This window comes from Brassica napus, chloroplast (genome assembly GCF_020379485.1).
Source record: "Brassica napus chloroplast, complete genome".
NCBI classification, from domain to species: domain Eukaryota; kingdom Viridiplantae; phylum Streptophyta; class Magnoliopsida; order Brassicales; family Brassicaceae; genus Brassica; species Brassica napus.
This window is the reverse complement of record NC_016734.1, coordinates 110,001-125,000: the sequence shown is the minus strand read 5'-3', so window position 1 is coordinate 125,000 and position 15,000 is coordinate 110,001. Positions and strand designations below refer to the sequence as shown.

The 15,000-nt window shown below is 29.5% G+C and overlaps 12 protein-coding genes and 1 non-coding gene across 13 annotated transcripts in view; 10 read left to right on the top strand and 3 right to left on the bottom strand. All coding sequences in view use genetic code 11, as the record gives it.

Moving 5' to 3' along the window:
* ycf1 (hypothetical protein) overlaps positions 1 to 2,459 on the top strand; it is a 5,313-nt gene extending 2,854 nt beyond the window's left edge. Inside the window, exon 1 of the mRNA in view lies at positions 1 to 2,459. This exon is cut by the window's left edge and continues 2,854 nt beyond it. Coding sequence (YP_005090011.1) covers positions 1 to 2,459 — 2,459 coding nt within the window.
* A 370-nt stretch (positions 2,460 to 2,829) lies between these two features.
* On the top strand, positions 2,830 to 3,096 carry rps15 (ribosomal protein S15). The gene has a single exon. It carries the CDS (start codon positions 2,830 to 2,832, stop codon positions 3,094 to 3,096), a length of 267 nt encoding a protein of 88 aa, YP_005090010.1.
* A 102-nt stretch (positions 3,097 to 3,198) lies between these two features.
* Positions 3,199 to 4,380, top strand: ndhH (NADH dehydrogenase subunit 7). Its single transcript has one exon. It carries the CDS (start codon positions 3,199 to 3,201, stop codon positions 4,378 to 4,380), a length of 1,182 nt encoding a protein of 393 aa, YP_005090009.1.
* Position 4,381: 1 nt separating this feature from the next.
* On the top strand, positions 4,382 to 6,565 carry ndhA (NADH dehydrogenase subunit 1). The gene is made up of 2 exons: positions 4,382 to 4,933; positions 6,035 to 6,565. The coding sequence occupies exons 1-2, from the start codon at positions 4,382 to 4,384 to the stop codon at positions 6,563 to 6,565; spliced, it is 1,083 nt and encodes a 360-aa protein (YP_005090008.1).
* Positions 6,566 to 6,649: 84 nt separating this feature from the next.
* On the top strand, positions 6,650 to 7,153 carry ndhI (NADH dehydrogenase subunit I). The gene has a single exon. The coding sequence runs from the start codon at positions 6,650 to 6,652 to the stop codon at positions 7,151 to 7,153; it is 504 nt and encodes a 167-aa protein (YP_005090007.1).
* Positions 7,154 to 7,481: 328 nt separating this feature from the next.
* ndhG (NADH dehydrogenase subunit 6) lies at positions 7,482 to 8,012 on the top strand. The gene has a single exon. The coding sequence runs from the start codon at positions 7,482 to 7,484 to the stop codon at positions 8,010 to 8,012; it is 531 nt and encodes a 176-aa protein (YP_005090006.1).
* Positions 8,013 to 8,268: 256 nt separating this feature from the next.
* Positions 8,269 to 8,574, top strand: ndhE (NADH dehydrogenase subunit 4L). The gene has a single exon. It carries the CDS (start codon positions 8,269 to 8,271, stop codon positions 8,572 to 8,574), a length of 306 nt encoding a protein of 101 aa, YP_005090005.1.
* Positions 8,575 to 8,818: 244 nt separating this feature from the next.
* Positions 8,819 to 9,064, top strand: psaC (photosystem I subunit VII). Its single transcript has one exon. The coding sequence runs from the start codon at positions 8,819 to 8,821 to the stop codon at positions 9,062 to 9,064; it is 246 nt and encodes an 81-aa protein (YP_005090004.1).
* Positions 9,065 to 9,199: 135 nt separating this feature from the next.
* On the top strand, positions 9,200 to 10,720 carry ndhD (NADH dehydrogenase subunit 4). The gene has a single exon. The coding sequence runs from the start codon at positions 9,200 to 9,202 to the stop codon at positions 10,718 to 10,720; it is 1,521 nt and encodes a 506-aa protein (YP_005090003.1).
* A 179-nt stretch (positions 10,721 to 10,899) lies between these two features.
* Positions 10,900 to 11,886, bottom strand: ccsA (cytochrome c biogenesis protein). Its single transcript has one exon. It carries the CDS (start codon positions 11,884 to 11,886, stop codon positions 10,900 to 10,902), a length of 987 nt encoding a protein of 328 aa, YP_005090002.1.
* Positions 11,887 to 11,998: 112 nt separating this feature from the next.
* On the bottom strand, positions 11,999 to 12,078 carry trnL. The gene has a single exon. It is a non-coding gene; the product is annotated as a tRNA-Leu (tRNA).
* Positions 12,079 to 12,764: 686 nt separating this feature from the next.
* Positions 12,765 to 12,923, bottom strand: rpl32 (ribosomal protein L32). The gene has a single exon. The coding sequence runs from the start codon at positions 12,921 to 12,923 to the stop codon at positions 12,765 to 12,767; it is 159 nt and encodes a 52-aa protein (YP_005090001.1).
* Positions 12,924 to 13,730: 807 nt separating this feature from the next.
* Positions 13,731 to 15,000, top strand: part of ndhF (NADH dehydrogenase subunit 5) — a 2,241-nt gene continuing 971 nt past the window's right edge. The window contains exon 1 of the mRNA in view: positions 13,731 to 15,000. This exon is cut by the window's right edge and continues 971 nt beyond it. Within this exon, the coding sequence (YP_005090000.1) occupies positions 13,731 to 15,000 (1,270 nt within the window).

The following is a 15,000-nucleotide window of genomic DNA, read 5'->3' as shown; positions in this document are numbered from 1 at the left end:
AAAACTTGCTTTTTCTAAAAGAAAAAAAAAAAAACCTTTCAAAACGAAATAGAATTCCATTAGTTGGCCCGAGAGAAATATATGAATTAAATGAAACTAAAAAAGATTCAATAATGAGTAATCAGATGATTCATGAACTATCTGTTCAAAAAAAATCGACGGAGTGGCCAAATTCTTCACTCAGCGAAAACAAAATAAAAAATGTGATTGATAAAATAAAGACAATCAGAAATCAAACGAAAAAAATTTCAAAAGAAAAAGAAAAACTAACTAATAGTTGTAACAAACTGTGTTATGATTCTAAAATAATTGAGTCATCAAAAAAAAGTTGGCAGACATTAAAAAAAAAAAAAACTCGATTAATTCGTAAATCTTTTTTTTTTTTTCAATTTTGCGTTGAACAACTGTCTATTTCTATTTTTCTAGGTATTATTAATATTCCAAGAATTACTACACAACTTTTTGTTGATTCAACAAAAAAAATTCTTGATGTATATATTTACAAGAATGAGGAAAATGGAGAAAAAAAAAAAAAAAAAAATACCATTTATTTTATTTCGACTATAAAAAATTTCATATCAAAAAAAAATTTTTTTAGTTATGACTTATGCTCTTTATCACAAGCATATGTATTTTACAAATTATCACAAATTCAAGTTAGTAACTTTTCTAAATTAAAGTCTTTTTTTGAATATAACATATACATAACATCCTTTTTTGTTAAGAATCAAATAAAAGATTTTTTTAAAGAACAAGGAATCTTTCATTATGAATGGAAAGATAAAACCCTTTTAAATTCCGAAATAAATCAATGGAAAAACTGGTTACGAAGTCATTCTCAATATAATTTACCTCAGATTGCATGGGCTAGATTAGTAACCCAAAAATGGAAAAAAAAACTAAACCAAGACTCTCTAGTTCTAAATCCAAGTTTAAACAAAGTGGATTCATACGAAAAAAAAATTTTTGATAATTACAAAAAACAAAATTTTTGTGAGGCTAACTTATTTTTCAATCCAAAACATAAACAGAATTTCAAAAAGGATTCTATATATAATCTTTTTTGCTACAAATCTATTCATTCTACAGAAAAATTTTTTGATATGTCTACAGGCCTAGAAAATTTTTTAATCTCTTGTTTTCTAGAAAAATATAATATTCGCAGTATAGGGGAAATTTTGCATAGAAAATATTTGGATTGGAGAATTCTCAACTTTTGGTTTAGAAAAAAAGTAAATATTGAGCTTGATACTAGGAGTAAAAAAAAATATATTAAAACTAAAGTTAAGAATTATAAAAGAATTTATAAAATAACTAAGACGAGTCTTGCCAATCAAAAAATAAATTTTTTTGATTGGATGGGAATGAATGAAGAAATACTAAATCCTCGTATAACAAATTTTGACTTTTTTTTCTTTCCAGAATTTTTCTTATTTTCTAGTACATATAAAATGAAACCGTGGGTCATACCAATTAAATCACTTCTTTTCAATTTTAATGAAACAAAAAATGTGAATAAACAGATCACCCTAAAGAAAAAAGGTTTTATACCATCAAACGAAAAAAAATTCCTTCGGTTTTTTAATCTAAATAAAGAAGAAAACGAATCAGCAGGTCAAGAAGAGTTTGAATCAGATAAAGAAACAAAAATAAATACGGAATCAGCTCTATCAAAGCAAGAAAAAAATATTGAAGAAAATTATACAGAATCGAAGATAAAAAAACGTAAAAATAAAAAAAAACCAAAAAGCAATACCGAAGCGGAACTTGACTTATTTCTCAAAAGGTATTCGCGTTTTCAATTGCGATGGAATTGTTTTTTTAATCAAAAAATCCTCAATAATGTAAAAGCATACTGTCTCTTGGTTAGACTAAAAAATCCAACCGAGATAACGATATCTTGTATTGAAAGAGGAGAGATGAGCTTAGATATTCTAATGATTGAGAAGAATTTCACTTTTTCAAAATTAATGAAAAAAGGAATATTGATTGTTGAACCTGTTCGTTTGTCTGTAAAAAACGACGGCCAACTTATTATATATAGAACCATCGGGATTTCATTGGTTCATAAAAATAAACAAAAAATAAGTAAAAGATCAAAAAAAAAAAGCTATATTTATAAAAAAAAAAGTTTAAATTTCTTTGTCCCTGAAACTATTCTATCCCCTAAACGACGTAAAGAATTTCGAATTCTAATTTGTTTCAATTTAAAAAAAAAAAATGCAAGGGATAGAAATTCAAAATTTGATACAAATATTCAAAACTTGACCACAGTTTTGAATAAAAAGAAAGATCTTGATAAGGATAAAAAAAACCTAATTAAATTAAAATCCTTTCTTTGGCCCAATTTTCGATTAGAAGATTTAGCTTGTATGAATCGCTATTGGTTTAATACGACTAATGGAAATCATTTCAGTATGATAAGAATACACATGTATACGCGATTTCAAATGCATTAATGGTAGATCCTTTTTACTATATTTTGACTATATATATAGTATTAAGTTACGGTATATGAACAATATATAATATAAGTTACGGTATATGAAAACAATTGGATGCACAAATGTGAGGGATTTTTTTTAATTCAATCTTTATACATGAGATTCATTGAATTAATGACATAGATACCACTCAGAGCGAATTCATAAATAAATTTTTAAAATCCTCCTTTTTTAGATCGAAATTTAAACTTTTTTTTTATAAAATTAAGAATTAATAAGTTGATAATTAAATTCGGATCCTTGTACAAAAAAACTACCATTATTATTACTGATCAGTAAAATTCATATCTTTCAATTCATATTAAAAAGGGAAGGATTTCTTTTTATGATAAAAAATACATTCATTTCATTTCAAGAAAAAAAAGAAGAAAGCAAGGGATCTGTTGAATTTCAAGTAGTCAGTTTCACTAATAAGATACGAAGACTTACTTCACATTTGGAATTGCACAGAAAAGATTATTTATCTCAGAGAGGTCTACGAAAAATTCTGGGAAAACGTCAACGACTGCTGGCTTATTTGTCAAAAAAAAATAGAGTACGTTATAAAGAATTAATTAATCAGTTGAATATTCGGGAATTAAAAACTCGTTAAATTCCAAAATTGTGAATTAGTTAATTTTTTAGATCTTGAATTTTTGAATAAACTTCTTTTTCAGCAATCTAATTCATACCAGAACGAATCAAGGAAAAACTTATGAAGAGACCAGTTACAGGAAAAGATCTTATGATAGTCAATATGGGACCTCACCACCCATCCATGCACGGTGTTCTTCGCTTAATTGTTACTCTAGACGGTGAGGATGTTGTTGATTGTGAACCCATATTGGGTTATTTACACAGAGGAATGGAAAAAATTGCAGAAAACCGAGCAATTATACAATATTTACCTTATGTAACGCGGTGGGATTATTTAGCTACTATGTTTACAGAAGCAATAACAGTAAACGGACCCGAACAATTAGGAAATATTCAAGTTCCTAAAAGAGCCAGCTATATCAGAGTAATTATGCTAGAATTGAGTCGTATAGCTTCTCATCTGTTATGGCTTGGCCCTTTTATGGCAGATATTGGGGCACAGACTCCCTTTTTCTATATTTTCAGAGAACGAGAATTTGTATATGATCTATTCGAAGCTGCCACCGGTATGAGAATGATGCATAATTTTTTTCGTATTGGAGGAATAGCGGCGGATTTACCTTATGGTTGGATAGATAAATGCTTGGATTTTTGTGATTATTTTTTAACAGAGGTTGTTGAATATCAAAAACTTATTACACGAAATCCTATTTTTTTAGAACGAGTTGAAGGCGTTGGGATTATTGGTGGGGAAGAAGCAATAAATTGGGGTTTATCCGGACCAATGTTACGCGCATCCGGAATACCATGGGATCTTCGTAAAGTTGATCGTTATGAGTCTTACGATGAATTTGAATGGGAAATTCAGTGGCAAAAACAAGGAGATTCATTAGCTCGTTATTTAGTACGACTTAGCGAAATGACAGAATCCATCAAAATTATTCAACAGGCTCTGGAAGGACTTCCGGGGGGTCCCTATGAAAATTTAGAAAGCAGAGGCTTTGATAAAAAAAGGAATCCAGAGTGGAATGATTTTGAATATCGATTCATTAGTAAAAAACCTTCCCCTACTTTTGAATTATCGAAACAAGAACTTTACGTAAGAGTTGAAGCTCCAAAAGGGGAATTGGGAATTTTTCTCATAGGAGATCAAAGTGGTTTTCCTTGGAGATGGAAAATCCGACCGCCGGGTTTTATTAATTTGCAAATTCTTCCTGAACTAGTTAAAAGAATGAAATTGGCTGATATTATGACGATACTCGGTAGCATAGATATAATTATGGGAGAAGTTGATCGTTAAAATGATAATTTATGCAACAGAAGTACAAACAATAAATTCTTTTCTTAGATTGGAATCTTTAAAAGAGGTCTATGGACTCATATGGATATTTGTCCCTATATTTTCTCTTGTATTGGGAATCATAACTGGTGTACTAGTAATTGTGTGGTTAGAAAGAGAAATATCTGCAGGGATACAACAACGTATTGGACCTGAATACGCCGGCCCGTTAGGAATTCTTCAAGCTTTAGCCGACGGGACAAAACTACTTTTCAAAGAAGATCTTCGTCCATCTAGAGGAAATACTCCTTTATTTAGTATTGGACCATCTATAGCAGTTATCTCTATTTTACTAAGTTATTCAGTAATTCCTTTTAGCAATCACCTTGTTTTAGCGGATCTCAATATCGGTATTTTTTTATGGATTGCCATCTCAAGTGTTGCTCCGATCGGACTTCTTATGTCAGGATATGGATCAAATAATAAATATTCTTTTTTAGGTGGTCTGCGAGCTGCTGCTCAAGCGATTAGTTATGAAATACCATTAACTCTATGTGTTTTATCAATATCTCTACGTGCGATTCGTTGAAACAGAAAGGTTTATTCCGTTTCTTCTAGATAAAAAAAAAATGAAAAAAAAAACGGAATATATATATTTATCTTTCGGGTTTATCTTAATAAAAGGAATTTGAATTTGATAGTTATATATGAGTGAAAAAAAACTGCTCAGAAATTAGCAGTAAAAAGAAAAATTAAGTCTCATTTCCTATGTACAAAGGTTAAATGGAAATAAACGTAAGCGTAAGAATCGCTTTACCCCAAGGTTGGTTGATTAGTCAGCCGGGCTTGAAGCGGGTTAAAAAAAATATTAACCGTATGACGTTTTCACTATCAGTTATATAAATTACTATACATATACATATATTACAAAGTGATCGGCAATTAGGTAAAAACGCGTGGATGGTTAGAAACACCAAAATACACAAAGAATTTGTAATAGAGATTAACCAAATTGAAAAGGATATTTATGCATAACATAAGATAACAAAAAAAGAAGGTTAATTGGGGCTTGAAATTTGTAGAAATTATCAGGCAGTACTCCCCAAGATTCCGATTCAGAGTATGCTCCCATCCACCGATAAATGTAATGACTATCAGAAACGAAATAATCCTTTATTTTTTTTTAAGTCCACCTACTTTTTTTCTAAAAAAGAAAGAAAGAAGAATAGGAACGAAACAAGTATATTTTTTTTTATAGATTTCGAAAATAAAATAGAATTTCTATCATGAATAAGAAACTAATAGGATGTTTAATTCTTTTTCGTAATTGAAAAACACGACGGGCTGAAAAACCTAGGTTTAGTTTTACAAGGGGTGCTTTATTAAAGGATTAAGTTATTACTCAACAAATAGAAATTAAAATTTGTAAAGGATGAGATGAATTCCGAAGCGCGTTTTTTAGTTTTAGAATTTGAGCAGACAGAATTCCATTGGTATAATTCGGGACCCCAGATATATTTCTATTTAATCCATTTTAGAACACATCATATCCATCTAAATAATACTAATCTGGTCCTTATATTTATTTACGGCCCCCGAGGAGCCGTATGAGGCGAAAACCTCATGTACGGTTTTGTAATAGCGGTGAGAATAGTAATGTTATCACCGACTAGGATTATCTAACAGTTTAAGTACAGTTGATATAGTTGAGGCACAATCAAAATATGGTTTTTGGGGATGGAATTTGTGGCGTCAACCTATAGGTTTTATCATTTTTCTAATTTCTTCCCTAGCAGAATGCGAGAGGTTACCTTTTGATTTACCAGAAGCGGAAGAAGAATTAATAGCAGGTTATCAAACTGAATATTCCGGTATCAAATTTGGTTTATTTTATGTTGCTTCTTATCTAAATCTATTAATTTCCTCATTATTTGTAACAGTTCTATACTTAGGCGGTTGGAATATTTCTATTCCGTATATATCTATGCTGGAGCTATTTGAAAAGGATCAAATTTTTGGAACAACAATTGGTATCTTTATTACATTAGCTAAAACTTATTTGTTCTTGTTCATTTCTATCGCAACCAGATGGACTTTACCTAGGCTAAGAATGGATCAACTATTAAATCTTGGATGGAAATTTCTTTTACCGATTTCCCTTGGTAATCTATTATTAACAACTTCTTTCCAACTCTTTTCACTCTAAATTGAAAATCAATCCAAGATATTCATTACTTGTTTTAAACAAGAGAAAGAAACAAAGATCAAATTATTCATAGATAATTACAATATGCTTCCTATGATAACCGGGTTCATGAATTATGGTCAACAAACCCTACGAGCTGCAAGGTATATTGGTCAGGGTTTCATGATTACCTTATCCCACACAAATCGTTTACCTGTAACTATTCAATATCCCTATGAAAAATTAATAACATCAGAACGTTTCCGCGGTCGAATCCATTTCGAATTTGATAAATGCATTGCTTGTGAAGTATGTGTTCGAGTATGTCCTATAGATCTGCCGGTTGTTGATTGGAAATTGGAAACTAATATTCGAAAAAAACGATTGCTTAATTACAGTATTGATTTTGGAATTTGTATATTTTGTGGTAATTGTGTTGAGTATTGTCCAACAAATTGTTTGTCAATGACTGAAGAATATGAGTTTTCAACTTATGATCGTCACGAGTTGAATTATAATCAAATCGCTTTGGGGCGTTTACCAATGTCAGTAATTGACGATTATACTATTCGAACAATTTTGAATTCACCTCAAACAAAAAATGGGTAAACCCATTAATTTTATTAAAAAAAGAATGCAAAACTGTTGAATTATATTATATAAAGAATTTAATTAAAAACTTGTATTTATAGAATAATATTAAGTATTAAGGCTCATCCTTTTAATATAATATTTTCGTAATTATTATCTTGCTTGAAATAGATAGGTTGAAAATATTAGAATAAAAAAGCGAAACTGTCTAATAATTGTATCTACATCAATTAATATTCATTAGATTCTAATTTCACTCTATTAGAAACATATTAAAAAAAAATTCCCCGGTTAAATTAATAAGGTCATGAAAAGGATTTCTATTTTTTCTTTTTTTAATAATATAATGGATTTGCCTGGACCAATACATGATTTTCTTTTAGTTTTTCTGGGATCTGGTCTTCTAGTAGGAGGTCTGGGAGTGGTATTACTTCCTAACCCAATATTTTCAGCCTTTTCCTTAGGATTTGTTCTTGTTTGTATATCTTTATTGTATATTCTAGCAAATTCCCATTTTGTAGCTGCTGCACAACTCCTTATTTACGTGGGAGCCATAAATGTTTTAATCATATTTGCTGTGATGTTCATGAATGATTCCGAATATTCCATAGATTTCAATCTGTGGACTGTTGGGAATGGGATTACTTCAGTGGTTTGTACAACTATTCTTTTTTCATTAATTTCTACTATTCTCGATACGTCATGGTACGGGGTTATTTGGACTACAAGATTAAACCAGATTTTAGAACAAGATTTAATAAGTAATAGTCAACAAATAGGAATTCATTTATCAACAGATTTTTTTCTTCCATTTGAACTCATTTCAATAATTCTTTTAGTTGCTTTGATAGGTGCAATTTCTGTGGCTCGTCAATAAAAAAGGTTCCAATTAGTAAAGACCAAAGAAAACTTTGTGTTTGTGTATGTTATGATATTTTTTTCCGTTCATTCAATTTGATTGAATACTATTTCATTTTTTAAATATAAATTTTTATATTTTATATATATTTGAAATTTTTTCCCTAATATAGTTTTTATTCGTACTTTGTTGTTATATTCTAGTTGATTGAATCCGGTGAATTGTTTTTATTATTCATATTGATAATGAATCAAAATTGATAAGGAGTTGCTCAATGATACTCGAACATGTACTTGTTTTGAGTGCCTATTTATTTTTGATTGGTCTTTATGGATTGATCACGAGTCGAAATATGGTTAGGGCTCTTATGTGCCTTGAACTTATACTCAATGCAGTTAATATGAATCTCGTAACATTTGCTGATTTTTTTGATAATTCCCAACTAAAAGGGGATATTTTCTGCATTTTTGTTATAGCAATTGCAGCCGCTGAAGCAGCTATTGGATTAGCTATAGTCTCGTCAATTTATCGTAACAGAAAATCAACTCGCATCAACCAATCGACCTTATTAAATAAGTAGCATAAATCAAAAAATTATAGGTTTAAATTTGCATATATGATAGGTTATGACTTACTAGATTAAATTTGTGAAAATTTAAGAAATCAAAGTATTTTAGCCCCATTTTTTACCAATTGAGCCAGAATTCATTAAAAAATTCTATTAAAAGAAATCATTGCTTCATCTAGTATTTTAATTTAATATATCATTTAGTTATAAGTTTACTAGATTGAAAATTTATGACATTAAAAAAACTATAGATCCTATGTCACATTCAGTAAAAATTTATGATACCTGTATAGGATGTACTCAGTGTGTCCGAGCATGTCCTACAGACGTATTAGAAATGATACCTTGGGATGGATGTAAAGCTAAGCAAATAGCTTCTGCCCCAAGAACCGAGGATTGTGTTGGTTGTAAGAGATGTGAATCTGCCTGTCCAACGGATTTTTTGAGCGTTCGAGTTTATTTATGGCATGAAACAACTCGAAGCATGGGTCTAGCTTATTAATACGTTACCGAAAACCTGATTTGAATAAATTTGGAATACATTTTATTTTTTTTATTGACAAGTACTCGTACTCAAAAAAGTTCAATTATATTTTTTTATTTATATATTTTTTTGAGTACGCGTTCTTTGGACCTGGTGTATCTTGTCTTTACCACGAATGATTTTCCTTGGTTAACAATAATTGTTGTTTTTCCAATATCTGCCGGTTCATTAATGTTATTTCTCCCGCATAGGGGAAATAAAGTTAATAAGTGGTATACTATATGCATTTGTATCTTAGAACTTCTTCTAACGACTTACGCTTTTTGTTATAATTTTAAACTGGACGATCCATTAATTCAACTGTCCGAAGATTATAAATGGATCAATCTTTTTGATTTTTATTGGAGACTGGGAATAGATGGACTTTCTATAGGAACGATTTTACTGACCGGATTTATTACTACTTTAGCTACTTTAGCGGCTTTTCCAGTTACTCGGGATTCCCGATTATTCTATTTCCTGATGTTAGCAATGTACAGCGGCCAAATAGGATCGTTTTCTTCTCGGGATATTTTACTTTTTTTCATCATGTGGGAATTAGAATTAATTCCCGTTTATCTCCTTTTATCCATGTGGGGTGGAAAGAAACGTTTGTATTCAGCTACAAAATTTATTTTATACACTGCAGGAAGTTCTATTTTTTTATTAATAGGAGTTTTAGGTATAAGTTTATATGGTTCGAACGAACCAACATTAAATTTAGAACTATTAGGGAATCAAGCCTATCCGGTCACACTCGAAATACTCTTTTATATTGGATTTCTTATTGCTTTTGCCGTCAAATCACCGATTATACCTTTACATACTTGGTTACCTGACACCCACGGCGAGGCACATTACAGTACCTGTATGCTTCTCGCTGGAATCTTATTAAAAATGGGAGCATATGGATTGGTTCGAATCAATATGGAATTATTACCTCACGCTCATTCTATGTTTTCTCCTTGGTTGATGGTAGTCGGTACAATCCAAATAATTTATGCAGCTTCAACATCTCCCGGTCAACGTAATTTAAAAAAGAGAATAGCCTATTCTTCTGTATCTCATATGGGTTTTATAATTATAGGTATTGGTTCTATAACGGATCCTGGGCTTAATGGAGCTATTTTACAAATAATCTCTCATGGATTTATTGGCGCTGCACTTTTTTTCTTGGCAGGAACTAGTTATGATAGAATCCGGCTTGTTTATCTTGATGAAATGGGTGGAATGGCTATCTCCATTCCAAAGATATTTACAATGTTCACTATCTTATCGATGGCTTCCCTTGCATTACCGGGCATGAGTGGTTTTGTTGCCGAATTAATCGTTTTTTTTGGAATAATTACCAGCCAAAAATATTTCTTAATTTCAAAAATTTTAATTATTTTTGTAATGGCAATTGGAATGATATTAACTCCTATATATTTATTATCTATGTCACGTCAAATGTTCTATGGATACAAGTTAATTAATGCCAAAAACTTTTCTTTTTTTGATTCTGGACCCCGAGAGTTATTTCTTTCAATCTCTATTCTTCTACCCATAATTGGTATTGGGATTTATCCTGATTTTGTGCTCTCATTAGCAAGTGACAAGGTCGAATCCATTTTATCTAATTATTTTTATGGATAGTTTTCAGGAAATAAAAAAAAACATTAAATTGAATTATAATAAGAAGTCTTTGCTTTTTGTATTGTGAGAACCTTTTGAATCATTGTACTACTTGATTCAAAAGGTTCTTGATGATTTACTACTAAAATAGATGCTATTTTTTTTATTTGGATTCTTTTCTTTTTTTGTTAATGTTTTAGTTAATTCGATGTAAATGAACCATAACTATGTAAACCTATTCCTAAAAGATTGACGCCAAAATAGCATATCCAAATTAAAAGAAAACCTAGCGAAGCCACAATTGCAGAATTTATACCTCGAGCATTCCTATTTGTTTTAATATGTAAATAAATTGCGAAGATGGTCCAAGTAATAAATGCCCAGGTTTCTTTCGGATCCCAATTCCAATATGAACCCCATGTTTCATTAGCCCATACAGCTCCTGAAAGAATGCCGACGGTTAAAAAGATAAATCCGAGACTAATAATACGAAAACTCCAATAATCTAATTGTTCAATCAATTGATACCTATAATAATTTCTAGAAAAACTAAAATTAATATTTTGTTGTAGTAAAATAGAATTTCTTTCATTTATGTAGTAAAGTACATCAAAAGAAAATAATTCATTTAATAACATTTTATTTTTCATATTCTTTTTCCAAAAAGTAGATCCGACCTTGCGAAATGTAATGACTAGAAGAGCTATTGATAATAATGATCCGCATAACAGAGCGCCATAGCCTAATATCATCATACTTACGTGCATCATTAACCACTGGGACTGGAGAGCTGGTACTAATATTGCAGACTGAGGCATGTTGTTTAAAAGACCTGAAGTAGCAAAACCCTGAATAAAAATAGCACTTGGCGCAGTTATTGCGTTTAAGTGATTTTTTTTTTTTTTATTAAAATAGGAAACTATATGAATAATTGCAAAAGCCCATGAAAGAAAAATTAATGATTCATATAAATTGCTTAATGGAAAATGTCCTGAATAAATCCAACGCGTAAATAATAATCCTGTTATACCAAAAAACGTAATTACGATTCCTTTATCTGATGAATCAAAAAATCCTATGATTTCATCTAAATTAACTAATAAAGTTAAAAAATAAATTAGTAGTACAATTGAAACGACCGAAAAAGATATATGAGTTAATATATGCTCTAAAATTGAAAAAATCATAAAAAATTTGTTAAAAATTAATAAATTAATACTAGGTTTTACCCGATTTTAGAAAACAAGTCGGGTATTAATTTGATTATAAAACTTATAATATCTCTTTTATAAGATCTTATGCCGCTACTCGGACTCGAACCGAGATGCTCTAGCACTGCTTCCTAAGAGCAGCGTGTCTACCAATTTCACCATAGCGGCAACTTGTTCAAAATAATACTAACAAGTTTTTACTCAATCGTCGAGATTCAAATTTTAAATAAAGAAGCTAATTTAATGGAATTTAAAATTGATTTTATTACTAAAAAAATGCTTTTTCTAAAAATTAAAACTTCTCCAAAATCCTTAGAAATTTTAACTAAAATTTGCCTAAGTTGCTCAAGAAAAATGAAAAACAACAATTGTCAAAATATCTATTTTCATGCATCTTTTTATATTGTACAAACATAATATTTTTTGATCGCTTAAAAAAAATATCATATATTATTACTTATTAGTATCTAATATTCACTTAATCGTGGATAGATACTTTTATAACTTTGATTCCAAGTAAAGAATATAAGAATTAAGAGAAATAATAATTCCTAAAGGTATAAAGTGAAAAATTTTTGACTTAAATTAATTTAAAGAACCTGTTGATTTCGCTAAAAGATCTTGTATTTCCTAGTTAAGAGGAAATACAAGATCTTTATTTATTTTTTTATTGATGGGGAAAGTAATAACCCCCCCTTTTTTTTACAAAATCAATAGGAATCTTTCGTATATTTTGTAAAAATATATATTATCTTTTTTTTTTTTTTTTTTGGTTCCTATAGATTTTTTTAATTTATATGTATTCTAAAAAATTGGTTTTTACGTTAGGCTAATTCTAATGATTCTAGTGTTTTTTATTTATTTTGTTGTACAAAAAAACTTTTTGAATTACCTGTAGAAAGCGATTTCCCTAAGGAAAAAGCTTTCAACGATGTCCAATATCCCTTCCTTTTCCAAATTTTTTTACGAATACGCTTTTTCGAGATAGAAGTACGTTTTTTTGGAACTGCCATTCAAAAATGAAAAAAGTTTTTCAGTGGTATAATTGGATGTCAAAGACATTTATTATTCTATTCTTTCGTACTCCATATTGAGTAATTTTTTTCTTTCAAATTTTATTATATATTATTTTTCAAACAAAACAGACATTCAAAAGTTTAAAACCCAACTATTTTTTCCCTTTTTCTTGAAAAATTTTTTGTATTTAACGTTTTAAATCCGTATAAGAGTGCTCATTTAATTAATCTATACTGATAGATTTAGATTATATTAGAAAAAATTTTATTAAATTTCTTCACTTCATATGTAAAAAAAAATATCGATTATAATAATATTTCTTGAAAAAAAAAAGCTCACTTAGTGTACTGGAAGACAATCACTAAATTCCATAATTCAATAATAATTCTAAATAATCAAACCCAAATAACTTTTTTTTATACTTAATATTAAGTATTTTTTTGTCGTGTAAATCTTTGTTCTATTCTTAATATATGTATATAAATTATTGTAATACGGAATTATAATTCACTTTTTCTGTATCTGCATAAAATCAAAATTTTTTTTAGTAGTAAAAAAAAAAAAAGACAAATCGTTTTTTTTACAGTAACTTAGTAATATTAGTTAATAACTTCTAATTTTTTGATTTGAATATATTTCTTTTCAAAGGTTTATGAAGGATTATACTAATTCGAAAAAATTTCTATTTAAGTTTGAAAAAATGCGCTTTTTTATTATCCCCTTTGAAAAAAATATATATATATACAAACCAGTGAATAAGAAATAATAAATTTAAGAATAAAATAAAAAGGGTTTTTTATTTTATGGAACATACATATCAATATTCATGGATCATCCCTTTCATTCCACTTCCAGTACCTATTTTACTCGGAGCTGGACTTCTACTTTTTCCGACAGCAACAAAAAACCTTCGACGTATGTGGACGTTTCTGAGTATTTTTTTGTTAAGTATAGTTATGATCTTTTCGCTCTATCTATCTATTCAACAAATTTTTCTAAGTTGCATTCATCAAAATGTATGGTCTTGGACCATAAATAATGAATTTTCTTTTGAGTTCGGTTACTTTATTGATCCACTTACTTCTATTATGTCAATATTAATTACAACTGTTGGAATTTTGGTTCTGATTTATAGTGATAATTATATGTCTCATGATCAAGGATATCTGAGGTTTTTTGCTTATATGGGTTTTTTTAATACTTCAATGTTAGGATTAGTTACTAGTTCTAATTTGATCCAAGTTTATTTTTTTTGGGAATTAGTTGGAATGTGTTCGTATTTATTAATAGGTTTTTGGTTCACACGACCTATTGCAGCGAATGCCTGTCAAAAAGCTTTTGTAACCAATCGTGTAGGGGATTTTGGTTTATTATTAGGAATTTTAGGTCTTTATTGGATAACTGGCAGTTTCGAATTTCAAGATTTGTTCGAAATATTCAATAATTTAATATTAAATAATAGAATAAATCTCTTATTCCTTACTTTGTGTGCATTTCTATTATTTGTGGGTCCTATTGCTAAATCTGCACAATTTCCTCTTCATGTATGGTTGCCGGATGCCATGGAGGGCCCTACTCCTATTTCGGCTCTTATACATGCTGCTACTATGGTAGCAGCGGGAATTTTTCTTGTAGCTCGTCTTCTTCCTCTTTTTATAGTTATCCCTTCTATAATGTATATAATATCTTTGATAGGTATAATAACAGTACTCTTAGGAGCCACTTTAGCTCTTGCTCAAAAAGATATTAAGAGAGGTTTAGCCTATTCTACAATGTCTCAACTGGGTTATATGATGTTAGCTCTAGGTATGGGGTCTTATAGATCCGCTTTATTTCATTTGATTACTCATGCTTATTCGAAAGCTTTGTTGTTTTTAGGATCTGGATCCATTATTCATTCAATGGAAGCTATAGTTGGCTATTCTCCTGATAAAAGTCAGAATATGATTCTTATGGGTGGTTTGACAAAACATGTGCCGATTACAAAAACTGCCTTTTTAGTAGGAACACTCTCACTTTGTGGTATTCCCCCCCTTGCTTGTTTTTGGTCTAAAGATGAAATTCTTAATGATA